General features: G+C 41.1%; 1 protein-coding gene across 3 annotated transcripts in view; it reads right to left on the bottom strand.

Annotated features, from left to right (window-relative positions):
- The window catches only part of LOC120516303 (cAMP-specific 3',5'-cyclic phosphodiesterase 7B-like), a 205,833-nt gene that overhangs the window by 63,849 nt on the left and 114,427 nt on the right, over positions 1-27,557 (bottom strand). For all 3 annotated transcript variants that reach the window (XM_039737880.1, XM_039737881.1, XM_039737879.1), the window contains one exon: positions 14,138-14,221. In XM_039737880.1, the coding sequence (XP_039593814.1) occupies positions 14,138-14,221 (84 nt within the window). The remainder of the gene's footprint in view (positions 1-14,137; positions 14,222-27,557) is intronic.

The raw sequence follows: 27,557 nt of genomic DNA, 5'->3' as shown, positions 1-27,557 counted from the left end.
GTTTGAGGTCTGTACTGGTCGGCCAGCAGGCTTTGCATAAACTAAAAAATAAAAGACAAGGCACAAAATAAATCCAAACATCCTAACCCGCCACAGCCACTGACTCTACAGGTTCTTCCCTCATGATCTCCAGGGGTAGTTGGCCGACATCCACAGTATAAACTGCACTTAAAAGAATCCCCCCAATTAGCCTGACAGTTTAAACAGCACTCTTAGCTCATTTGGCTCACCACATGCATAAACTTTTATTAAATCTCACATCCCTTAAGTCTAAAAGGCTTGGGGAAACCAAGAAAGACACAGATCAGGGCGCACAGCTTAAGTTGTCACCACATCAGGTAGTTTTAAGGTGTGAAGGGCTCAATACGGGGCCTAGAAAGCCCCTTATAGGGGTGGAGGAGTGAACACAAAATGGAGGGACGCTGATCCATGTGTATATAGCAGTAGTCTCTTTATGTGCTATAAATACAATGTCCATAATATTTGGATCAAAGATACATTTTTCCCTTGATTTCTCTCTCTGCTCCACAGTTTTAAATTACAAATTAAACAATTCAGACATCACGATTAAAGTGCACATTGCAGATTTTCATTTAAGGAGATTTGCAGACATTTTGGTCACACCACACTTTTTCTACATACGCCCCCCCCCCCATTTGGTCCATTTAGATATGGCTCCCACATACACATACATACATTTACATAGTGCTTTTCTCACTACTCTACACGATTTTCATAGGGAGTGGGGATCCACTACAACCACCACCAATGTGTTCACCCACCTGGATGATGCGATGGCAGCCATTACTGCACCAGCACACTCGCCACACATGATCTGTTAAGTGGTGAAGAGGTGAGAGATAGTTAGCCAATTACAGACTGGCGATAATAAGGGGGCCTGAATGACTTTGCCATGGTGGGCAATTTAGCCTGAACATCAGGATACACCCTAAACTTTACAAAGGATGCCCAGTGATCTTTTATGACCACAGAGAGTCAGGACCTTAGTATTACGTCTCATCTGAAGGACAGTGTCATGTTTACAGCACAGTGTCCCCATCACTGTGCTGGGGTGTTGGGATCCACATTCAGACCACAGGATAAGCACCCCCTTCTGGCCTCACCAACACCTCTTCCAGCAGCAACCCAAGCTTTTTCCTAGATGGTCTCCCATCCAAGTACTGACCAGGCCTGAACGTGCATAGCTTCAGGTGGATGACCCCTTCTGAAGTGCTTTTGGTATGGCACTTGGAGGGGAGCTTTAAAGCAGGAATTCTTTCAAAAATGATGACGTGCATAATATATATTAATCAGTAAACTTTGTAGAAAATAAACAAAAAAAAAGTGCACTCAGCATTTGGTGTGCCCACCCTTTGCCTTCCCTCAGCTCCATTGCCATGCAGCTTCTGAAGGTCCTTGCCTGCTTCTTGTTCCCTTGCTCAGTCTAACTGCAGACTGTGGCCATCTTGCTTGTAATCCCAGATTGGCTCTATCATGTGGAGATGTGGTACATAATAGTGCCCTGAAACGGATGGACCCTGTATAAGAAGACGGTGACCGAACTAAACAAACAAAGCCCTGGGGTTCAAATACAAGATGTTTTTATTTACAACAATACTTTAACAGGCTTCAAAATCCTCATCTCCAGAGAGCACAGTACAACTGGATTCCCTCTCCTTCCCCACCTTGCAGGTGGTCACATCTACCTCCATCCCAACTCTGATAACCGAGGCAAAAAAACCAGCATCGTTAATGTCAGACCCGAGAGTACTTCTTGTACCACAGTCTTGCACATCAGAAGCCCTTCAAATGGATAATGTTTCTCTGCAGCTCCCCTTGGTGGCACTCAAGAACCCAGGCAGGACTGCAATTCCCAGCCTGCCCTGTGGGTATCTATATGGGAGTACCACCAGTGGGACGCTGCTATTGTAAGGATTCCCAAACTTCATCCTGGGGACCCCCTGTGGCTGCAGGTTTTTGTTCCAACCAGCTTCAGTTTTTAATTGGACTCCTGGGCTAATTAAGGGAACTGTTATTTCCCAGATTCTGTGTTTTGGGAACAATGTAGAAATTAGAAAACTATATATTAAAATGTACTAAGCAGTTTTATGGGAATAATGTATTTTTTAACAATATTTTCATCCTGATTTTAATTCCACTTTTCATTTATTTAATACATTATTTACTAATCGGTAGGACTGATGCCAATGTAGTTGCAGCCTTTCATGAGTTCAGTGTTGTTTGCCTGGGTGTCTGCACTGCTCCTTTTTAAATTGTCATTATTAAGATACAATGAAGGGAGAAAACTTCACAGAGAGAGAGCAAAATAATAAAATCAACAAAACATAGTTAAGCATTTAAAACCAGCAAAACTAAAATGATTATTAAATGTCTCATAAATGTAAAAATCATGCTGCTGTTTTTTTTTGAATGTAGAAAAGAACAAAATACTAGCTAATTAAAGGAGATCCGTGTTTCCAGTTATTGTCACTTATTATGAAGTTGGTTGAAACAAAAACCTGCAGCCACAGGGGGTCCCCAGAACCGAGTTTGGGAATTTCTGTGCTAATGTGTACGTGGCGAAGTAGGGTGTTGTACATTGTTAGCCATTATGGATGCAATGAGACGTCAAGCAAAATGACCCCTTCAGACTAAAAAGATTAAACTATGCAAGCTTTCAAGGAAACTCGGACCCCTTCTTCAGGCAAGTTGCTGCCTCGAAAGCTTGCATATTGCTTGTTTGTTTTAGTTAGCCAATAAAAGGTGCCATTTTGCTTGACTTCTCATTGTAGTCATGGTAAAGAACAAAGCTCCAGGAAGCAGCCTCCAGGGCTGTACCATATCACATCGTCCACGATAACACCCATATACGTATAGTATAGGTAGACGCCGCATTCACTGTGTTGCCCAGTCGACACGATACGTCAGCGCGTCCGTCCTATTGCGAGTGGCAAAAGTGCCATTTAAACTAATACATACCAATGCATGCATACCAATTGTGAATTTTGCACTGTTACTGCTAGTTATCTTTGTTTGCTAATTATTGCTTATTGATTTATCATTCTCTTGTTTTAATTTTACTAATAATGTTTAATTTTATTGTAAGGTGACCCTCAGTGTTAAGATTATAAAACGGAATTTTCCAATGGACAAATATAACCAAAACAATTGTTCAGCCTTACCTATGAAATGTAATCCCCCGGGATCTGATCTGGAGCGTTCAGCGGTTTCTACAGACCCAAACTGCACATTATTCATTACTTCACTTCACAGCAGTGCCACTCGCAATATGGCGGCGACGTTGACGTATGATGCTGCTGGTCATGCGGCGTCTAGTAATTCTATGTCTATGATAACACCGATACAGCATATATTTTTACGTAATAAAAGGTATAATCTCGCGATATCAAAGATTTAAGTTTCCTAGCGCGCACAATAACCTCACAATCCCGAATGCGTCTGAGAGTGAGATCGGCGTGTGAGCCACGGAGGACCATTTAGAACCTAAAAAAAGGGAGCTACGTCAATAGAATGGAAGTGATTTGACTATAAGTCGTCAGACCTCCGACAAAGCACAATACTTTACAAAATATGCAAGAAAACTCTTACCGCTAAAGGTGGAAATACGACGAACTTGTTTGAGCACTCGAAGCGAAAACACGGCGTCCAGTACAACCAGGCTATGAAGGCACCCGATGAGATATGTGCGACGAAAAAGTGAACAAAATGCATCGCCGGAACATTCGCTAGTTGCATTCCATATGACAGAAAGAGCAAACGGTGGATGGAAGTGACTGATGCGGTTACATTTATTGTTTGGCCAAGGATATGATGGAAATCTAAATGGCGGAAAAGGAGGCTTTTAAGCAACTGGTTCAACAGCTCGACCCAAGATACAACATCCCAGGTAGAAAATATATTTTTTTGTCTAAAGGCGATGTATGAAGCATGCTGTGACAACATTTAGCTTCACTTTAATACACAGTAAAAAGAAGAATAAAATTAAAAAAAAACAACGCTGTTTGAGATGTGCATGGTGAACATGCTGATCACAACCCATCGTGACAGTTGTTGATTGGTTGAGTGAGGGTCTGTAGTCCGTTCGTGCAATGTGATTGGCTGAAAGGTGCAAATGGGGGCAGACTTTAAAAAGACCGGGAAAGGACGACGGAGTGTGTGTGTGTGTGTGTGTGTGTGTGTGTGTGTGTGTGTGTGTGTGTGTGTGTGTGTGTGTGTGTGTGTGTGTGTGTGTGTGTGTGTGTGTGTGTGTGTGTGTGTGTGTGTGTGTGTGTGTGTGTGTGTGTGTCCGCTCCGCTCCCCGACTGCAGCTCCCTTTTAATAAGAACACGGAAACATTGAAAGAAATACGTTTAATGATAACGTAGAAAAGTGACTGCTCGTATCATAATCGGTAGCGTAGTAGCTAAGACTAATGGCGAGAGGTTAATGTGACGGCGACTTGCCGTCTGGACAGAGTTGCCATCGCGAAGAAACAAAAAAGAGAGAGAAACGAGACACCGCTCTGTTGCGTCAAGAAGGTGAAAGCCTTCAAAGAAAGTTTACTTTCCATTTTATTTTTTTCCACAGTTATAAAAAGAAACTTAAGACTCAATACTTCCTAGTTCGCAGTAACCCCTGAAACGCAGCACCCCCTTTTTAAAGAAACAGTACACCAATAAAAGGGAACCGTTATCTACACTTGTATGGAGGAATATTTCGGACAAAATGAAATAAATAAATAAATGCGTAAATAAATAAAAGTAATGTGAAATGTGAGCATAAATAAATAAATGTGTCATGAAATGAGAGCCTTAATAAATAAATATGTCATGAAATGAGAGCATAAATAAATAAATGTGTCACGAAATATGTTTTTCGTTGCTTATTTATTTATTTCATTTTTTCCGTAACGTTCCTGCAAACCGTCATGAAATACGGCTTGAAATAAAACTGTCACTTTCACTCGTCAAAGTTGAGAGGGTGGGCTCTAACACGCCCTCTAGATAGCACAAGAATTAATTAGAAAAATGCTTACTACTGCCGATTAAATGGATTCTGCCGAAGATATTACGTATTTCAGAGAGAGAATTGAAGATTTATCGGAAGAAATTACAATGTTGGCGGCCCTTTTAGAACTGAGTATTTGACCCTTGTTTTACGAGTAGAAAGTCAGTTGCATATTCGCAGCTACTTTTTCAAACAACTGTACAGCTCTGATCAGTGGCAAAGTTGTTCAGTTCAAAATATTAGGTGGAGCTGCTTTGGGCATTCCATGTCAAAGTACCTAAACTAATACAGCCGTTGCAGCTTACCGTATATCAAACTGGCTCATTCGTCTTGTGATCGTCTTCTCTGATACATCATACAGATCTGCAATCTGTTGTACTTTTAAACCGCATAACAGAAGGTGTTCTATTGACTCAGCTGGAATGTCTGGACGTCCAGAGCAGGGTACTGCATCACCTGAACTGGAGTGTAGTAGAGTCCGTTCCACCTGTTCTTCGATAATTTCAAAAACAGTTTCATCTATATCGAGTCTAAAATACACTTGTGCTTAATGCAGAAACTAATCTTGAACTATGAAATACATTTAACCTATCTTCAGATTAACAGAACATTAAAAATATTAATACAAAGCATGGCTCACACAGGTAGTTTCATGTTTGTGCTGTTATGTATATAAATATAGAATTATTTGATATTAATTGGATGCACTGTTTGTTGTTTAAGGGTCAAGGGGAGGTACTGAAGCCTGTATGATTGTAAATCACTGTTATTGTGAAAGTTTGACCATAAAGGTGGCTGGTTAACTCTTAAAGTGATTTATATGTACAGTTCCAACACTGCCATTCTAACTTGCTTCATTTTATCTATTTATGTTTACACAAGAAATTACAGGCAATGCAGAAGCTCCAGCGCTCTACCTCATTTAATGATAATCCAGAAAAGGCAACTGCTATTTAAGCTTTGAGAGCATTTTTATTATATTTTTATCAGTGTTTACATTTTGATTGAAGGTTTGTTTGGAATGCTGCTGTTTGGTTGAGTCAATTTTATTAGGTGACAATATTGTGAAGGCTCCTTTAGTTGTTATAACTGTTAAACAGAAGTGTTAAGCAGTTATGTTATACTCAAGATTTCCAAGGAAAACACTACCTAGGCTAAGGGTCACCAAGTCGAGTCCTGGAGGACCACCATGGCTGCAGGTTTTCATTCTAACCCTTTTATTTAATGAGTGCCCTCTTTGTGCTGCTAATTAACTTCTTGTGAATTCATTTTAATTTAATTGCCTTTTTAAGATTTGAACCCCTGAATTTCTTTATCGTCTTCTGAATTGCTTCATTCCTTTCCTTAAATGGCACCCAAACAGAAATTAAATGTAAAGTGAGGGAGCCAACAAAAAGACCAACTAAGTGAGAGTGTCAAACTCCAACCAATTTCACTCCAACCATCTGCTTAATGAGGTGTTAATTAAACCAATTCTTTAATTTCGTGGCTTGTTGCTGCTCTCATGGTGCATTAGCAGACCTTTCCAAAATTGTTGATTTTCTTTTTCTAAGAGCTCTGGGCAAATGTTTTGGGGACCTGAGAAGATCGACATTCCTGAGACCTTCATCTTTCTTTATTATCAGATATTGTATGATGGACACCAGTTGTTTTTTGTATCTCATTATAGTTTGGCTGCTAATTAAGGAAAAAGAAACAATTAAGGGGTCTGCATCTTAAAGAGCAAGTCAATTAAAATTAGTACAAAATAAGTTAATTAGCAGCAAAAGCTGGTCACTCATTAAGAAAAGGGTTAGAATGAAAAAAAGCAGCCACAGTGGTCCTCCAGGATCGGAGCTGGCGACCCCTGACCTAGGCTACTTTTGTGCTTACATTTGACTTATGCTGTGCCAGTATTATTGCAGTATAATAGTCCGGCTGCCGGCACCTTTTGGCAACACATTCACACTTCGAATCAGGTGACTCATTGGAAAAGAAGGATGGAAAATGTCCTTCATTTTGTTTGCACTAATAAATGCTGCTGCCTACGAGCTGTAATCACAGATAATAATGTCAGTCAGTCATTACCAAACCCACTATATCCGAATACAGGGTCACAGGGGTTTGCTGGAGCCAATCTCAGCCAACACGGGGTGCAATGCAGGAAACAAACCTGGGCAGGGTGCCAGCCCACTGCAGGACACACACACACTTACACACAATTTAGGATCGCCAATGCACCCAACCTGCATGTCTTTGGACTGTGGGAGGAAACCGGGGCACCCGGAGAAAAACCGATGCAGACATGGGACAAACATGCAAACTCCACACAGGGAGGACCTGGGAAGCAAACCCAGATCTCCTTACTGAGAGGCAGTAGTGTTACCACTGTGCCACCCCACCGATAATATGTTGTTCAGGTTTTTTTTTTTTTTTCCTATATTGTCATAATATCTATCACAAATTTTCTTGAAATATCATGATATAATTTTGAGGCTCTGTCACCCACCCCACTGTACTTCTGAGCGGGCCCTCATGTCCTGGCAAGGAACTAGCAGCCGTCCTCGTCCTTCCATTGTGGCCTCTATTCCTGACAAGACATTAAACTGGGATGCCAGTAAATGTCTATTCTTCCATCACACCCAGGAAAGGTACCAGATTCCATCCCATTCGGGATGCTGAACCATACAGCATGACTATATAATCTTCATTTGGATCTTGATCTTTGTTTGTCCTCGAATGAATTAGAAGGAGAAGCACTAGATGTCAGTAGAGAGACAGCTAAAACATAGGCATTGCATTAAGAATCTCCTCCGGGCTTATATTACTGAAGACTGTAGTATGCCAGTCACACCTCAAAACACAGACATTCAAACTAAACAAATTGTTGTGCTTTAAATTAACTAAAGAGATCTTCATTTAGATCTTGATCTTTGTTTGTCCGAATTCCACGCATGCATAGACCACCTTCCAGTTTAGTACGTTGTTGTTACTCACGAATGTCAACAATGTGCCGGAATAACGAAAGGGGTGGTGGACAGTGTTACACTGGTTAGCTCCAGAGGCTTGGTTAGAGAATGAGATTCCCGAAGATGAAAGGTACGTGCCTACGTAACATATGAATGAAAGAAAGACAGTGGGTAAAATGAATGACAACGCAACAGCATGTTCCGGAAATTATTATTGTTACATTGTAGCCGGCGAGTGCTGCGTGTCTCACAGTTGTACCGTGGCTTGTTCACAGGTCAGTGAAGTGATCCCTATTTATGCTTTAAAGAGCCTGGATACCTATGTGTCCCCCTTTTATAACCATTGCTCCGTGTATATTGCCTTAATCTTTGGATTGCCACAAAGCAACTTGTGAGATTGGAGAAAGGTTGAGAAGAGATCGCGAGAGGAAACGATAGCATCATGAAAACGAGATGGACTGTGAATGGACAGAAGCAGAAATGCTCCTACACCACCACATAATTACGATTCGGACAGTAATTCCGAGTAGGCCGTTCCTATCGAATCAATATCCAAGGGATATCTTTTGTAATTTTGTTTCCCTTATAAAAAATCATAATGCTGTGCGATGAAGGGCCCAGTTCACGACTGAAAGCCGCGTTTAAACAGGGAGCTCTTCACAGACAATTTTAACACACGCAACGTAGTTGGGCGCACATGGCTAGTATAAAATATAAACTCGCACTCATACACGTATAAGCAAGTCTGATTCTGTCTAAAGTTGTAGGGGCCACTCTGCGTGCATGACAACTGACACACAGTGGACCAGGAATGCATTGTATTTAATGCAATGATGAGGAATGTAGAGAACAAAGGTGTTTTAAAATATATACAGTATTTATTCACAAACACATTATATGTAAATAAAAACAGGAAGCACACAATGTTTAGTGCTGCTGTCTATCAACTGTAAGAACCATCTCAAACCTACACTGGTAACCTCACCTGGTCCCGACACTGACAGACTTGAAAAAAAGATAGCCATTATGCTAGTGAGGACTAGTTGTTATTGACAAAAAATAAAAATAAAATACAAAAGGGTTGAAACTGAAAATCAGTAGGAACAAAACAACAAAACCAGAATGTTAAGCAAAAGTCATAGTTGAAAGCAATCAAAACCAGAGAGATGTTTTTAGATAGCAAAATTGTTCGCAAAAGATTTGTTTTATCCGCAATCTTGGATGAGGAAAGAACGTCAATTGCTGACCTTTAAACCCATCACATCATAACATCAAGAGTGGGACCTCTGAGGACATGCTGCCTAGAATCTGAGAGAAGCATCCTGATGACAAGTACACAAAATAGACCCCAATACAAAAACAAAATGGCATTAGAAATGGTACAAAACAAAATATATATATATATATAAAAAGTTCAGGGCAAATTAGTACTATAAGTGGAATCTTTAACCTTGAAGATTTCAAAAGGGTACAACAAACCCAGTAAAACACCACTAATAGGCCTACAAAATGTAATATCTGAGAATTATCAGAACAGTTCCCAGTTCTGGGGGGGTGCTGCATGGCTGCTCACAGTTGTTGGAGTTATTTCTTTAGCTCAATGGTTTTTAAACTTGTTTTTTTCTTGAAAACCAATTTGCCTTTTGTGTCTTTGTGTCCCGCAATTGCTGCGGAGCATCACACATCCATCACCCTTTGTGGAACTGCTGACTACCGCCACCAGTTTTCTCCTTGAAGAATTAGATAAGATAAATTTTACCACTAATTGCCATCCTGGTTGGGGGTGGTAGTTCCCCCCAATGGAGAATCACTGTCAGTCATCATCCTGATTGGGGTGAGGTTCCCCCATTGGAAATTGATCAGTAATCATCGTCCTGATTGCGTGTAGGAGTGGGGTTTCCCCCTTAGAGAATCGCCACCGATCGTCTTCCATATTTGTATCAGCAATGTAATCAGCGAGGGTTGCTGCAAATTGTTCTTGACCCTTACTCATTCAGTATTGTTGTAATTCACAACTTTGTGCATCTCAAGTTCAAATATCACGCAACCCATTTTTATTTAAGAGACATCGGGTTAAGGTACATTTGCACTGAATATCCTAGAGGGAGAATTGCCTTTTAGCCCATGTAAGATGATTACGATGCCTTTAGATGAAATGAGTCTTTCATCTACTGACTGGCTGAACCCCATTCATGATGGATGCTGGAGCTTGTGAGTTCATCGTAATTGCACATCCGACATACAGCATGTTGCCAATGTGCTCTTCCAGCACGTTGCACACGCCACTTGTTGCTGTTACTGCTTTACTGCTGCAGCCCCATGATTACTGTTTGGAGGAATAGGCCATTTGTGTTAACAAGTTGGGGTTGGGGCTGGAACGGGGCCTAATAAAGTGGCCACTGAGTGTGCATCTTTGCTTGCACTTGTAATAGATTTTTGAGCTTGTTCATGTGCTTTATATGCTGTGTTTAATGGACAAGGCTGTAGCTCTGAAATCTGACATATAACCTTGGATGTTTTAGTCATTTACAGGTATAACAAAGCTAAACAGAACATAAAGAAAATCCAATAAAGCACAATACAGTATATACAAAGAAATGCACATTTCATTATATAATTTTCATCATATAATTTTCATCATTGCTACATGTAACTAAATTTCACAAGCCAAGGCTAGCTACTTCAACCACTTTCACCGCATTCTCACTTCAGAACGCCAGTAAATCCTGCTCTTTTGGTTTAATGCATGCATGTAATCACATTGTTATGCAACGGAGGGCTCCTGTTTTCTTTGACTGTGCACAACAACTATATTCAGAGTTCACTGGTTTGATCCAATAACATTCCAGCCTGGCCTGGGGTTTCTATTCATAAAACCTTCAGGAAAAAAAGGGCACAAATACCTCCAGTACTTGCTGACATAATTGAAACTTATTTGGACAATTTGATAGTACGGCTCGATGAAACTTCACAGCCTCCGAAATGGCTTTGTAATCCTAATTCCGGATGGACTTTCCAAATTTCATTTGATTTCTGCTTCATTACCCTTTGTGCTGTTAACATCGCTCCAATGCAGGCCGCCATTCTTCAGAGTTGTATCAAAACTACTTTCTCAGCTGTTACTAGCCATTCCTGCGCGGTGTTTCTCTACCCACTTTGATGCTGCAGCGCTAACAGGATAAACAGTGGGATTCAGTCTGGATCTAATTAGACTGTCCATTGCTGAAAAAATAACACCAGAGACAAAACATGGTGACCAATTAGCCTTTGTCATTTTAATGATTTGCAGTATTCCCAAAGGCCATGTCACATTTGATGACTTTTCCAGTGATTATTCGTCTTAGTTTTGATTTACAAAATCTTAGCGAGTCGGTGAAGTACACAGCGACTCAGTCTCCATCTAAAATCTAAATCTAACTTTAAACTGAGCATCTCAGTCTTGCTAGTTCACGAAGAAAAAACATAAAACTAAAAAAAGAAAGCCGGAACAAAAAAGGAGAGAATGGGCACAAATATATAGTTAGGAAAAAAAGAAAAACCTACAAACTTTTTGTACTGTTCTGGCTCTGGGGTGAGCACAACTGTGCTGGAAAGTTGTCACGCAGTCGCTATACCTGAGATGCCTGGACATTTTCAGTCATGTATATAAATCAACATGGTCCATCAACAAGATCAACAACTGCAGTTGTCGAGTCTGAAATACCTTCTAACTAGAAGTTGCATAAGACATTAGCTTAATGTGAAGTATAGTAACAAAATGACCGACCACCAGAGGAAATGCCTGTCAAAAATGACAGGCACAACTAAAATAAAACAGATTTTTGAGTTTGTAATTGATGACACTGAATTTGGAGAGTGGCTGAATGCGCCTGTGCTGTAACATCATCTTCATGTGTACTGGAAGAATAAGAAACACAGCAGTGGCTTTAGAAAGAAGTCGTTAACAAAAAGAAAAAAACAAAACTAAGCCCTAAATCAAAGTCAAGAAGTCATAGCACAAAATAAACTCCAAACACATTTTTTTTCCTACTGCATCCTTGATTAATCAGGAAGTATTCGTCTTGACCTTTACACCTTGTGATGATGGGCAACCAGTGATACTTAAATCACCAAAGCTTATGCAAAGGATAGAGAGGTTGAACAATTAAGTAGCCCATACAAACCGATTAGTCCACAGCAGCCAACTGGCCTGTTGAGTAAACACCCTCTTGAAAACAGGAGCTAGTGGGAAAGCAACTGAATGATTAGAAAACAGCCGGCATGGAGTCAAGGAGGCCTGTGACTACTTTGTTATCATTTTGACAGGGAAAAAATAAAACAGTCTTTGGAAGTCTCATTGATACAATTCTAATGGTCCTTGACTCACCTCTTGCATGAGTGGGAGTGTATAGCTCCCCAATAATTCAGCTCAGGCAGATTTGGCCCACATTTCAGTGCAGTCCAACTGCAGCATATTCATATCCTTTTATCTGAGACACCTGTATTCCCTCAGGCTTGCTGGCCAGCCAGTTATAACCTAATCAATGCAAAGCCTTTTCAATCTCCCAGTTCAATTTTTAACATAGACATCAACTTACCTGACAAGTTAAACATTTTATAATTAGAATAAAAATATGGCTGAAACATATCTGATGAAAACAATCCCCAGAATTATCCATCATACTAGGTATTACCATTTTCTTCCTCTCCACTATGTTCCTTAATAGTCCATCTTGAGCATTTGTTTAGCTGCCCTCAGTCTATGAGGGCCAGGCTACCATCCTCTTCTCACATACTCTTTTTAACATACTTTCATTAAAATGTTTCATTTTTGCTCTGACAGAAACTACACTGAAAATCGATTTTCTGTCATGCAGGCGTGTTTCACTGACGCTGAAAAGAGTGTACGGTGGGGAACTTGATCACAAAAGGCAACTGCAAAACTGTATCTCTTGCTGCAAGTCTAAAATCATGTTTATTGTATTTTTTGAATGGTATATTTTTGTGTCTTTATGAATTTTGTGTTTATGTTTACTTATTATTTAAGATTTATGAATTGTGTAATTACAATTTGTATTATTTAGTTAGTGTTTATGTATTCAATGTTTGCTGAGATAGGTTTCAGCTTCCCCACAACTGGATGAGCAAGTTTGGAAGATGGATGGATGGATGTTATAATTTCCTTTATGTTTTGTGGTGTTACTCCAATAGGCCTGCTGCTGCTGGGTCTGCGCTCCTTCTTATTCAGGTGGAGGGGATGATCCCAGCAGAGGTTCACTGACAGTTGTTGGAGTGAGTATTGTATTCGATTTTCTGGTTTATTAAGGAGTTTTGCTTGTTTCAAACAAAGTACACGCGCTCGGCTAAACCATAGTGATGTAAAAGAAAGTGAGATTTACCAGAGCAGGACACCATCTTCTAGTGCTCCATGGTCTAGTTCTGATGCCCGTTGTTGGCATTTTCGGTGGTGAACGGGGATCGGCACGGTCACTCTGAACAGTCTGCGTCTACACAGCAAGTAACGATGCACTGTGTGTTCCGACACTTTTCTCTCATGGCCAACATCGATTTTGCTACAGTAGCTCTTCTGTGAAATTGGACCAGATGGCCTGGCCTTTGCTCCTCATGTGCATCAATAAGCTTGAGCACCCATGATCCTGTTGCCGGTTCATCAATTGTCTTTCCTCGGACCACTTTTGGTATGTACTAACCACTGCATACTGGGACCACTGGGTGCCATTTTGCATATGTTCTGATCTAGTCTTCCTGCCATCACGATTTGGCTTTTGGAAAAAATCGCTTAGATCCTTACACTTGCTCATTCTTCTTGCTTCCAACGCATCATCTTTAAGAACTGACTGTTCACATGCATCCTGATATATCCCACCCCTGGACAGGTGCCATTGTAACAAGATATTCAATGTTAATTACTCGAATGTTTTTTGAATGATGTGGCTGATCCATGCATTTTCAACAAGGCCAGCAGCATGCTAAGATCTGTATTTTCCATTAGCCTAATAACTACAACAGCATGGACACTTTAAATACACTGTAGACTGCGTCCGTTATTTACCCAAATCTCTCCACTTTATTGAGACCTGCATGGTGTCCATCAGTTAAAGTTCAGCTAATGCAGCCAAAATAACCACAACTCAAGATGGAACACACCCCAGCAGTGTGCAAAGACAAATCAAATAACTTACTGTTTAACAGTCGAAAGTCTATGAATGGATAGGATCCGCGGCGCTCAGAGAGAATCCCTGCTTGGCCTCTGACTCGCACATCTCCTGCAAATTAAGACAGGAATAAATAAATGTATTTAATACATGATGCAAGATCAGCAGTTCAAGGTCAACAACTCCATGGCAGACACCAGCAATGGCCAGGCATTAAGTTTGAACAGAGGGCTGACTAACATAAAGGAGGAGTGACAGAACATGGCACAGTTGCTTTATAATCAAGGGAGAGCACCATCTGTTGGTGGGTTCCCAAAAGCGCATGTCTAAATTTAAGCATGTGGGCATTTGGCCATTCCCAAAGAGTAGCCGCAGAGCTGTGGAGTCGGTAGATAAATCCTTTGACACCTTAGTTTCTGGTATATCTGACTCCGACTCATCTGTATTTAATATGCTAATGTATTTTCCATGTTGATTAAATGAAGGCAACAGACATGTCGGAACTACTGGCCAGGAAGTTGACTCTACCGTATTGGCCAGTTTAAACAAAAGACATGAACCCCTGAACACAAATCAGGTCATAGCACACATCTACACCTATATCATTACACTTGTTTACACTCAAATGAACTTGTTAAACACATTATATCTGAAATAAAATGAAAACACTTTTTGTAATGGACCATAATCCAGATTATAATGTGTGAATGTCAGGTTATATAATAGCTCAGCTGAATGTCACACTAGTAGTAACACAGCTAATGCACTGGGCTTTATTCTTACATCAGATAAGTACTTAATTATGACTATTGTTTCTGAAATGGGCCATTTGAACTTGCCGAATTTTTATTTCATTAACATTTAAATTTATTAGGAGTCGGTACATTTCTGCCAACTCCGACCCCAGGTACCCAAAATTGTCTCCGACTCCACAGCCCTGAGTAGCAGTAGTAGGGACATTATCATGTGAAATTCATATTTGCATGTCAAATCAACATGACCAGTAAAGAATGGATTATGCTGCAGTCAATGTCCCGGCCAGTCAGCCCTTTACACCATTTCAGCTGTGCTAACCCTAAAGGAAATTTTTTGTGTGCTCCTCTGTGTTTTTAAAAAAAAAAAAGAATTTTTATGGTTGATTGATTCTGGCACATCCAGAGCACGGAGATGTTGAGATCATGTGAGTATTACCACTTTCATTAACAGCAGTATCTATTGTCACACAGAAGCATCTGAGATTCGCCTTCCTGGCTCATTCTGGGTAAGCACTATCATTCCAGGACATGAGGGGGCACTGTCGATGACTGTATGTATCTGACAGTTCAGGCTGACTCCACTCTCCCTCATCACATCTGAGAGCCTTTTCAACCCGGAACCGAGATGTGCTGGGCAAATGAGGACACACACACACACACAGAGCAAGGGCTTGGTGCTAAAAGTGTCAAATGCTTTTATTACAAATCCAAACAAAAACTACACTGCTTCCATATAAGTAAATAATCTATAAAAACCAGTGGTAAATACTATGTGTGGTGGTTAAAAAGTCCTAATAACTCAATCCAGTAACACAAGGTTAAGATCCAGAGAGAGTTCTTTTTCTTAATATGAGCCCTAATCTTTCCTTTTGCAACATGGCGTAACCTCCACTTATCCCATCTCGACTTTACAAGCCAGAGGAAGCCACTCACCAACAGATGCAGTCAACCATAAATACCTGGCTTGGGTCCCCATTGCCAATCCTTCCGATTACGAGAGGCACCAACGCTGAGCTGCACACACATCTCTTGCCACCAGTTCCTTGGCATCTGAGAGAGACACCACACAACGGGCCGCTCCTAATCCCTAGTATCACACAACAGGAGTGCCCCTGCCTCAGTCCCAGGCTTCCCTCCCTGAGCCTCATGCCGGGCCACCTGGCACCATTCCTCTTTAGCCTTGGCTCTCCCGATCCTTTCTTTCTTTCTTTCTCTCTTTCTCATTAACCTCTTCTTTCCTATTTGATCTTTATTTGTTTCTGTCCCTTATTTCATTGTCCTCCCTCTCTGCCATGTAGGCTCCTTTATATGGCCTGATCAGGTACAGATGTGACCCTTTGCCCAGTCTGAGGTGGATGAGGCACCTAACTGATCTGCTTGTATTTGCATGCGAGTGTGCGATCAGCGAAGCACTGCAATCAACCCAGAAAAGACCCAATCATGAACACACCTGCACCTGTTCTGAGACTGCACACTCCCAAGGCACAATTATTAATTTAAAACCTTAACCCCACTAAGGGCAACTGACTCCACCATTTCCATTCCCTTCACTAAAAACCCCAGGTATTCCCAGCATGGTTCATCTAATTTTGGAGAAAGCACACTAAACCGACTCCTCAAGGCAGCCTTGAATCTTCATTTACTTCAGTTCTGCCATTATTCGACACACCACTGGGCGCTTGTTTATTTTTGGACATTGTTAAGTATTAAAAGGTGAAACCTGCTTGATGCTCCTCAGATACATTATCAGAGGTTCCAGGTCCAAGTGGTTTCTAGAAGCTGCCAACAAGCACCCAGCCTGCACCATCACAAACCAAAGCCATTCAATGGACGTCTTGGTGCTTGATAGATTCTTTTCCAATGCCCCAGAGACCACAGATGCCGACACATCCCATGGCTCATAATATTTCACTTCACACACACACACATCATACACATCATAAACCGCGTGTTTCTCCAAACCGAAAGTATTCAATCTCTCTCATCAGTTCTGACAAGTCCTATTCTGTTATGTTGTTTTTGGAGACATTTTTATTTCAAAAGGCTGACACTCAAAATTCAGTTTTAAATGTGGCATTGTTAAATGTTAGTTTAAAAAAAATCACTTAAGGTAAGTGCGTCATCCAACAAAGATAAGACAACCCATCAAGGGACGGAATGCTTTTGTAAGGCGCTAAGGGCAGATTTCAAAATTCTCCTTTTAACATATAAAGCCTTAAATGGCCGAGGCTGGCTTACTTGTCCTGAACTTATCATGACTACAGCGCACATTAAGAACTCAAGATGCCGGTCTGCTTATGATTCCAACAATTAATAAAATAACAGTGGGGGGTCAAGCTTTTAGTTACAGGGTCCCTAAACTGTGGAGTGGTCTGCCGACTAGTATAAGAGATGCCCCTTCAGTCTCAACTTTCAAATCCCAGCTGAAGACTCACTACTTCAGTTTAACACACCCCGACTAGAGCGGCTGATTAACTCTACAGACTGCATCTCTGTTGTTAGTCATTTGCACTAAAACATAAGTTCCATGAATTTGTTACTAACCCTCACCTATTCTGTTTCTCTTCTCTGTACTCGACTGTGGCAGTTGGTGCCACGGCCTATCTGCCACGTTGTGTTGCCTGCCTAAGGTAAAGTCATCCCTGATGGCGGATCACAGGAATCGTGGGGTAGAGGGGTCCTGTCATCGGATTGGCTGTCTCAGCTGTGGAATGGCCAAATGGGGGAGCAGCTTGATGGCCGAGGTCTCCTGGACTCTAAACAAATCCAAATCATACTATGGGATATCATCTACTGTTAAATTCTGCTCCGTACTTGTAAATTTTTTATTTTTATACTGTATTGAGGATTTGTTCTATTCTGTGTATTATATTGTATTGACCCCCTTTTTTTGACACCCACTGCATGCCCAACCTACCTGGAAAGGGTTCTCTTTTCGATCGGCCTTTCCCAAGGTTTCTTCTAATTTTTTTTTCCCCCTACTAGGGTTTTTTTGGGAGTTTTTTTTTTGTCTTCTTAGAGAGTCAATGCTGGGGGGCTGTCAAGAGGCAGGGCCTGTTAAAGCCCATTGCGGCACTTCTTGTGTGATTCTGGGCTATACAAAAATAAATTGTATTGTATTGTATATCTCAAAGGAGCACAAAGCATGAACAAACTTACCAGGAAAGCCAGCACTGGAAGCTGTTGTGGAAAAGAGGTTGATGGCAAAAATTGGATGCCATCATGAACAGTTCCTTTCATCCCCTCCAAGAGGTGATTTCTTGGATCACTTTTATCCACAGGCTCATTCAACCACAGTGTGCTAAGAACTGCCCCTGAGGGTATCTTCTGCCCACTGCTAGCAGCCAATTCAATGCTTCCACCCGATGTACTCGTTAAACTTCTCGATGGATCGGCTGCATTATTTGTCCTGTGAGTCTGTATTCTTGTTTTATGTTTCTGCTCTGTATGCGTCTGATTTTCCCTTTGAGATTATCTGAGCTAATCTGTGATAAGCAGTCAGGTGAATCAGCAGCCCTACAATGATGCCCTGCAGTAATCTGGAGCCAAGCACCCCCTAGCCCATGATGTTCAAAATGAACAGATGTTCCCCTAAAGCCTTTGAAGGTCAAGCTACAGTACAATTTATCATGAGATCTTCAAAAGGAATACTGCATCTTGGAACTTCTATGTCGTCAATTTGGCCAAACATCCAAAAATCTTTTATGGAATTCTACAGCAGCCTTAATTAGGTCAGCTAGGTCTCCTGGGAAGCACAAGTTTGTGTGCTGTGTGTGTTAAATATCTGAGGGTCAAGGTCAGACTAAGCGTGTGAAAGAAAATGTTTGTGATCTCCGTTGTGTGGGTACACACACTATTGCGAACAGCACTGACTTACACGCACTCAAACAACACTGGAGGCTCGCGGCAGGCAAAATAGTCAAAATATCAGAAAGGCCAAGCTATTCTCTTAGACATCTTCTGTATATGGGGGGGAAGCATTCAAGCTGAAGGCATTGAGGTAACGTTCACAGGCCAGTATGGTCAGGTGTTGGCCGGCCTTATGAAAAAATCAAAGTAAAAGGAACACTGTTTTGCCAGTGTGCTTTCCTTGCTTCTGTATTAGCCGCTAAGCGAGTGGCTCTTTCTTCAGAGATTTCGCTTTGCCAACATGCTGGCCTCACTTGTATATCCTCGGAGGTGGAGCCCTTACCCCAGCTCTTCTCTCTCACTTCCGGGCCAGACAGACACACACACTTCCACGCGTACAAGTTTATATATATATATATATATATATATATATATATATATATATATATATATATATATATATATATATATATATATATATATATATATATATATATATATATATATATATATATATATATATATATATATATATATTATATTATATATATATATATTATATATATATATATATATATATATATATATATATATATATACACACACACGTGAAGCCCGCCGTAGCATATGGCGGTGTAAGAATAGGAACGGAAAATGGCAAGAAAAGAATTCAGAAATCAAGAAGAAATAAATACTTCTTGAAAGACGCGGTTGTGAATAGGTGTTTTGGTGATGGCGACAGATAAGGAGTCGAAAGATCTAACCCTAGAAAAAGAGCATGTGGGTATGAGGAAGGCTGCGCTTCTGAAATTCGATTATGTAAATACAGTATAATCAATAACAACCTCAAAAAGATGTTGTTGTAGAATGTCTCTAAGTAATTCCTGCAGCTGCAGTCCAAAAGACTCGTACTACAATATCAGGTCTGTGCTCCAGTCTTTGGGTATCAGACAGTGCATGTAGAATTTCCGGCGAAGCAGGATTACATGTGAACGTGATAAATAAATGAGGCTGTCCGAATTTACATACTATGGCCATGGCATCCTGCTAGTTTTGTTGCATGTATCTTGGACTTCCTGGAAATGTGGATGGTAATATCATCATTTTGCCTACACGTACGTTGTTATTTTGAGCATTTGCTTGCAGTGTGTCTGATAGTACACGCAAATCTTGTTGATCTAATCCGAGATAGTTGAGACGCGCAACCTCTGTTTTAACATATGCATCTATGACATACTGTTGGAATAGTTCGCCGCTAGAGTGCAAAATACTACATGTATTCCTCATTGGTAATCTGTATGCGTAAAATTGGCATTGAGTAAGCCTTCTTCGCTTGGCGGTTCTTTTATCGGGAACATGTTGTAAATCTTTGTGCCAGCCAATGTCTCCGTAAGGGAATAAAAGTGGGTAAACCATAGGATCGTGATTCAAATTAAGAGTGGAAATCTGTTTACAGGAGTTGCCTATGGGACAGATGCAAATGTCCCTTTCGGCAGGCGGTTAGCCATCTTCTCCGTTGAAAATCACTGCAACATTGGTGTGACATGTCGGGGCATTGTATCGTCATAAATCCTGCCTATGGTTTTCCTCAAAAAGCATTCGTACAGATGCTGTTGGATTGGACTGAGCGATTTCATGCATGTGTTTGTATGATTTAGCGAAAGGTTTGATAGTTCTGAGCATGGAATCTAGCTGGAGAAGTAAATTTTCGCTGCATGTAGAGTTTGCTTTATTTTGTAAGCGTACTTGAGAAGCTTGGCGGGAAATGCCGTGTTGGCTGCATGTGGGCGGGACCAGTTTTTTTGAGGTGGAAGCAGGACGATGGTCCTAGCTTCCAAGCGCTGATGGTATGAATCAGAGTTTTGTAGACAAAGGTTTTCCCTGTTCCTGCAGGGCCATCCAAGAAGAAGCATGTTTGTCGCGGTTGGGAATCGCTGTACAGCGTGTAAACGTGTTTGGTGAGGTGTTGGGAGCGTGCACATAAGCAGGCAGTGCACATGCCTCGATACCGAGGGTGGTTGTGGGAGGAGGGTTAGAGTTGGCGGGTGGGGCTCTGTCGTGTATACCCCTTGGTCAGGCGACTTGGTTGACCGGGAGGGGAGGGGGCTGAACACACACTAAAGACCAATCAGCTGCTGGCTTGCTGCTAGCTGCTACCAAGCTGCGTGATCTGCATGTCGCGCTGCGCGTCGATCATTTTGTCTCACTTCCTTGTCTTGTGGGACATTAAAGTGTCTCAGAGATGATCACATCTCAGCCCAAGTTTTTTTTTATAGAATAGATAGATAGAACCTTTACAAATACCATACATTTAGACCAGCTGTTACAGACTCGAATCAAATGTATGTTTTTATTCTAAATTAGTAAGAATAAGAGCAGCTCACTTCTCAAAATGGATTTGTCTGGGATCAAATTCATGACCTTTCGATTACCAGTTAGCAACTCTTACCACTGCGCCACCAAAGCGGTCATATCAAAGGGGTGTCAAATCTTACACCCTATCGCGTTTTTTTTCTGCACAGTTATATTCTTGAATAAAAGTGTACTTGTTATGTTGTACATTTTGTGAAAGTGTTTATTTAATATTTGGCCTTCTGACTTCACACATTATACGCTTCATGTCTACATTTTGTCAATTATTACTAAAACATGACAAACATTTCTGTTTTAAAGATGTGTTTACATAGATTGTTGTAGACACAGAACATACATGAAATGCATGTGTTCCAAATAACGATACAGTATTTACTCTATACGACTCTATGCAACTGACACGCAGGTAAACAGACTTGAGCTGAGAAAACTTTGTGGGGCAGTGGGGCTGCTTGCTGCTTATCGACAAAAGACGCTGACGGAGAGGTGCAAACGGATTTAAGGTGGGACGAATTTACGGGTTTTTTCATAGGCTTTGCGAATTCTAGTGTTAATACCTATGAACACACTTGTTTTATTGTTTGGCTCAAAATAACAAATATTTTGCGCCTTCAAAGTGGTAGGCATGTTGTGCAAATCAAATGGTGTGAACTCCCTCACTCCTCAAAATCCATTTGAACTCCAGGTTGTATTGCTACAAAACAGGACAAACCACAAGACACTGTGTAGCGATATAACTTTGTGACTGTGATCATTTTAAGAACATGCTTTACAAAATAACGATTTAATGTCTGCGCAAGTAGCTTGGTGTCTCCATTTCCAAATATTTCCACAAAGCACTAGAGGATTTGCAGTGACCATCCAATAACGGGAGAAGCAAGGGGATGTGTGTTTTAGTGCAGTCTGAAGAGAGGAGATGTATTGCATGTTGATAGAACCCAAAACTAAAAAGAGAAGATAAGCTTATTACTTAATATTAACCTCCCTGGCATTAACCCTGAGCACAAATCGGGCTCAGAATGACAATCTTTATAGCAGAAATCTTCACTCGCAGTCTTGGGAGTGCTTCAGTGGCTGTAGAGTTTTGTCCTGATTGAGGCACATTCCCTGCTTTGGAGGGAGCATCAGTTATGGCAGTACAGCCAAGTGGTGCAGTTCCTTGGGGTGATCCGGCTTATCCATCCATCCATTTTCCAACCCGCTGAATCCAAACACAGGGTCACGGGGGTCTGCTGCAGCCAATCCCAGCCAACACAGGGCACAAGGCAGGAACCAATCCGGGGCAGGGTGCCAACCCACCGCAGGACACACACAAACACACCCACACACCAAGCACACACTAGGGCCAATTTAGAATCACCAATCCACCTAACCGGCATGTCTTTGGACTGTGGGAGGAAACCAGAGCGCCCGGAGGAAACCCACGCAGACACGGGGAGAACATGCAAACTCCACACAGGGAGGACCCGGGAAGCGAACCTGGGTCTCCTAACTGCGAGGCAGCAGTGCTACCACGTGCCGCCCTGATCCGGCTTATAGGGTCCTATACCTGAGCGGCTAGATCAGTCCATGTAACACCTGGCTGCAGCAGATAGATGGTCATTTCCAGGAAGTGGGACAGATTGTATGTCTGCCGGGGGGGTTACCAACCAGGATCTCGAGCCGTTTCATCATGTGATGAGTACGGCAGTGCGCTGTACCAGTGCATTCTCCCCGACCTGACCGGACAGTGTACGAATTAGAAGACACTCCTTGCTAATAAAATTAATCCTAACAAGAAGTCAAAAAATGCACAATTTTTTTTTTTTTAAACTTAGGAGGCTTGTATACAAGGATAACTAAAGGAAGCCCTAGTGGACTTTTTATCCCAATGTGCCAATCAACCGCATGATACAACCATAGAAGCCACACTACTAGCGATGCGGGAAGCGGCGCCAACAACAGTTCTCAAAAACAGAGGAGAAAGAAGCATGGGATCACACAATCATGACACTGCCCACCTCCATTTGAACTGTTCAGAAGCTTTTGAAGACCCTCTTGTTCCTTGAATCTTCTGTCTAACTTAATAGGTTTTTGTATTCTACAAATAGGACTTGTAACTCACTTGTATTTTGTTCTGAGCTCTTCTGTCCCATTGCTCTGTGACACTTGTACTCAAATAGACAACACCAAGCTACAATTGATTTTCACTCGATTATGTTGACCTGTTTTTTGTTTTTTTTGTTTTTTGGAAAACACATAGCAAGGGATCGGAGCCCATTCCTTCATACAGAATCTCTCTGTACAGGTACTTCAGGTTTCAACAACATTTATTTATATAACACATTTTCATACAAACAGTAGCTCAAAGTGCTTTACATAATAAAGAATAGAAAAATAAAAGACAATAAAAAAAAAATAAGTCAACATTAATTAACATAGAATAAGTAAGGTCCAATGGCCAGGGGGGACAGAAAAAACAAAAAAAAAAAAAAAAAAACTAACTAACTCTGCTCTTCAGTTTATCCCACTGCTTTTCAGTAGGGTTTATTTAGGTCAGGGGACTGGGATGGTGGTGGCAACTATGATTTTATTGTCACTGAACCATTTTTTTTATTTATTGTTTTTGCAGTGTGCTTTGGATCACTAGATCCACCACAGTGTGAGTTAAGCTTCTGAGCAGGGGCAGTTAGGGTTTGATTTGACATCTGCTGAAACTTAATGGGGGTATCACGGTGGCGCAGTGGTAGTACCACTGCTGCCTCGTAGTTGGGAGACATGGGTTTGCTTCCCGGGTCCTACCTGAGTGGAATTTGCATGTTCTCCCTGTGTCTAGGTGGGTTTCCTCCGGGTGCTCCGGTTTCCTCCCACAGTCTAAAGACATGCAGGTTAGGTGCATTGGTGATCCTAAATTGTCCCTAGTGTGTGCTTGGTGTCTGTGTGTGTGCCCTGCGGTGGGCTGGCGCCCTGACTGTGGTTTGTTCCTGCCTTGCGCCCTGTGCTGGCTGGGATTGGTTCCAGCAGACTTCATGACCCTCTGTTAGGATATAGAGAGTTGAAGACTGACTGACTGAAACTTAATGGAATCCATTGTACATGCAAGTTATCAACAATTAAAGATTCATTCACGGATAATGTTTTTAAATGGTAAAAGGTTTTGACAGTATACACCAAGTACAGAAAGAAAACTCAAAAAGCTGAAAAATGAACAAATGAAAAATTATTGAAAAAACTAAATAAATAAATTCCTGCAGGCAGGTCTTTGGTCTTATGTCATCAATTTCCCTATACAAGAACATCTATAAATAAGACATAATTAGCATAAAAACATTTTCTAACAAAACCATAATTTATAATTTTACCACGCCACTGCCTCTCAGCAATGTCATATGCATGCTACCCATGAAGGCTTCTTCGGTTATTTTTAATGTTTTTGCTGCCCTTATGTTCCACTGCCTATGGCACAAAATGTTCAAACAAGTCACGGGTTTTTTTCAAAGAAAACAGAACCTTTTATTCAAGCGCGTAGAAGAGACCGTCTCCTCGTGGTTTCATACGCTGTCTAAATGTCTAAAGATGACTGTTTATGACAGGAGATCCTCAATTTTTTTAAATCTAAAAAGGGTTTTATGTTTCAGCTTGTGTGAATTTATCGTCACATTGCATTCAATTTATTTTATAATTGTACATTTACCACTGTGAAATGGCCTACATTACAAATTCCTTTTATAAAAAAAAAAAAAAAAATTTCATATTCTGCTTCCTAGAAACTGCAGAGTAGGTGTCCGATCTACTGGTCTACAAAACACAGAGACGACAGACGCTCTGTCCGACTCTTCCTGGAAATATGGATTCTTACTTCCCTGCAGCCCTGCCCTGCAGAAATCGGTTAAGAAGATGGATGGACGGTGTTAAGATGCTAGAGGTGAAAGGACACACCCACTGCGCACTCTTTATTTCTACAAAATGTTCTCGTTTGAAGTCCGTGTTTGTAAAGCCTTGTTGGTTATTGTGTATATACATGTGATCAAACTAACATCTTTCTCACAGACACCACTTTTCAGAAGGGTTTCTTTCCATCAGTATGTTGTGCTCGACTCTGTCAAACGCTTTAAAATTCTACATCGAAATCACTAGGCACAAAAAAAAAAAAAAATGAAAACCATGGTAGTAATAAAGGGCACAGTGAATTAAAGCTGACACTTGACAATAAAAGAATTTAACAAGTAACTAACTTTCAATACCTCAGAATTTGGATAACTTGAGGAGTGGAGAAGAAGTGTACTGGTGCCGATATTTAAGAATAAGGGGGATGTGCGGGACTGTAGTAACTACAGGGGGATAAAATTGAGTCACAGCATAAAGTTATGGGAAAAAGTAGTGGAAGCTCAGTTAAGAAGTGAGGTGGTGATTAGTGAGCAGCAGTGTGGTTTCATGCCAAGAAAGCATCACAGATGTGATGTTTGCTCTGATGGTGTTGATGGAGAAGTATTGAGAAGACCAGAAGGAGTTCCATTGTGTCTTTGTGGACCTGGAGAAAGCATAAGGGTGACTGAGAGGAGCTGTGGTATTGTATGAGGAAGTTAGAAGTGGCAGACAAATATGCAAGAGTTGTACAGGATATGTACGAGGGAAGTGTGACAGTGGTGAGGTCTGTGGCAGGATTGACGGAGGTGGGATTACATCAGGGATCGGCTCTGAGCGCTTTCTTATTTGCAATGGTGATGGACAGTTGACAGAAGAGATTAGACTCGTAGAATGATGAGGATACAGGGAGTAGAGTTGGCAAAGGTGGATGAATTTAAATACTTTGGATCAACAGTACAGAGTAACCAGGATTGTGGAAGAGAGGTGAAAAGGAGAGTGCAGACAGAGTAGAGTGGGAAGAGAAGAGTGTCAGGAGTGATTTGTGACAGACGGGTATCAGCAAGAGTGAAAGGGAAGGTCTAGCAGGCATGTCAAACTCGCTACCATTGGTGGGCTGCTTCAACTGCCATACATGCGTCAGCGGGCCGTACTGTAAAAAATACTATTATACAAAGCTACTGTGGCTTTCTTTCAAAACTGAAAACTTTAAAAAATGTAACACAAAGTTTAAAGAAAAGCAATTTATTTCCATACACTCTCCGCACAACAGCATACAATTAGAGTCTTACCCTCTTAGCTAGGTCCTGATTATATTCATTATATTATATTCATTGCTTATATAGGAGTCTTACAGTGTGAGATCTATTTCTTTTGACCTGACACTTGGCATCAATTGTTCGTAACCAGTTCGTCAATATCAGGCTTGAAATCTTGTGCAGCTGCAACTTTTATGAGAGATGAAAGGTGTGGGTGGTAAGTCTTGAGCGATGTGGGTGGTAGCTTTCATTAACGAAAACAATTTCTCACAAAGGTAAGTACTTCCAAACATAACAGTACTCTCAATGCCAACTTATGGATCTGCACATACGAGGGTGACAGGTAACAATACAAGCCTGGCACACCAACTTCTTTGTATTTTGTCTTCAGAATAGAATCAAACTGCAGTTCAATTAATTCCATTTGGATATTCTCAGGCGTATTCTCAACGTTGTACGAGAACAGCACAAAGTCATGTTCATGTGAACTGAAATCACGAAAACGCTCACTGAATTCATTGCTCAGTAATTCAAGTTGGAAAACAAATCCTCCAAAAGTCGAATTTTACTTTACTAAGTTTACTTCAAAGTTTATATTGTAAAATAAGCCGATATGCAAAAAGCCACCTGACCTACACTAATTTTACAAACTCAAAATCACAAAAATATGTTAACAACTCACCAACTTCTCGTGTTCACTTCAGATCTTCAGCTGTAGTCTGCACTGACTGTTCGTTACAATACTAGCACAAAATTACATAAAACTAGAGCAAAAAAACGTGAAAATACATGAGCTATTACTACTTGTGATGGTCAGTTCTGCCCAGTGGCCAGTCTCAACAGCCCAGCCAGTAGTGTAGCCTGCACAGGGGCGGCTCTAGGCTAGTGGTGGCCCTGGGCAGAGAAAGAATCAGTGGCCCCTTCACCTGCCACTGTCAATATAGTATCTTATTTACAGCGGATGGCCACGTCCGTTGCAGACACTGCATTGCAGCCTCGTGCTCATGACACGCTTCTACATGCACATGTCCGTAACTTAAAAACCAAGTGGCGGCCCATGATTACACTGACAATCATGTTACATTATTTTTAAAATGTTTCCTTTTCTTTTTCATTACTTCATTAACACACTACGTATCCGCTGCAAAGCGTATTTTGCTAGTACTACATATAGCTTACTGCTCCGACTCTAGCGACGTTAGTAAATAAATACAGCGTACTAATTAACAAAAAACACAATGTTTTTCGGCCACATTGCCATCAGCTGTGTCGTTATTTTCTCTTTCTGTTTTATACACAATATATATTGGCGTGGCGGCCCTGTGCAGGTGCACAGTTTGCACATGCCTAAGGCTGCTGCCCGCTGCT

Source organism: Polypterus senegalus, chromosome 16 (assembly GCF_016835505.1).
Source record: "Polypterus senegalus isolate Bchr_013 chromosome 16, ASM1683550v1, whole genome shotgun sequence".
In the NCBI taxonomy this organism is placed as follows: domain Eukaryota; kingdom Metazoa; phylum Chordata; class Cladistia; order Polypteriformes; family Polypteridae; genus Polypterus; species Polypterus senegalus.
This window is presented reverse-complemented; position numbering and strand designations above follow the sequence as displayed.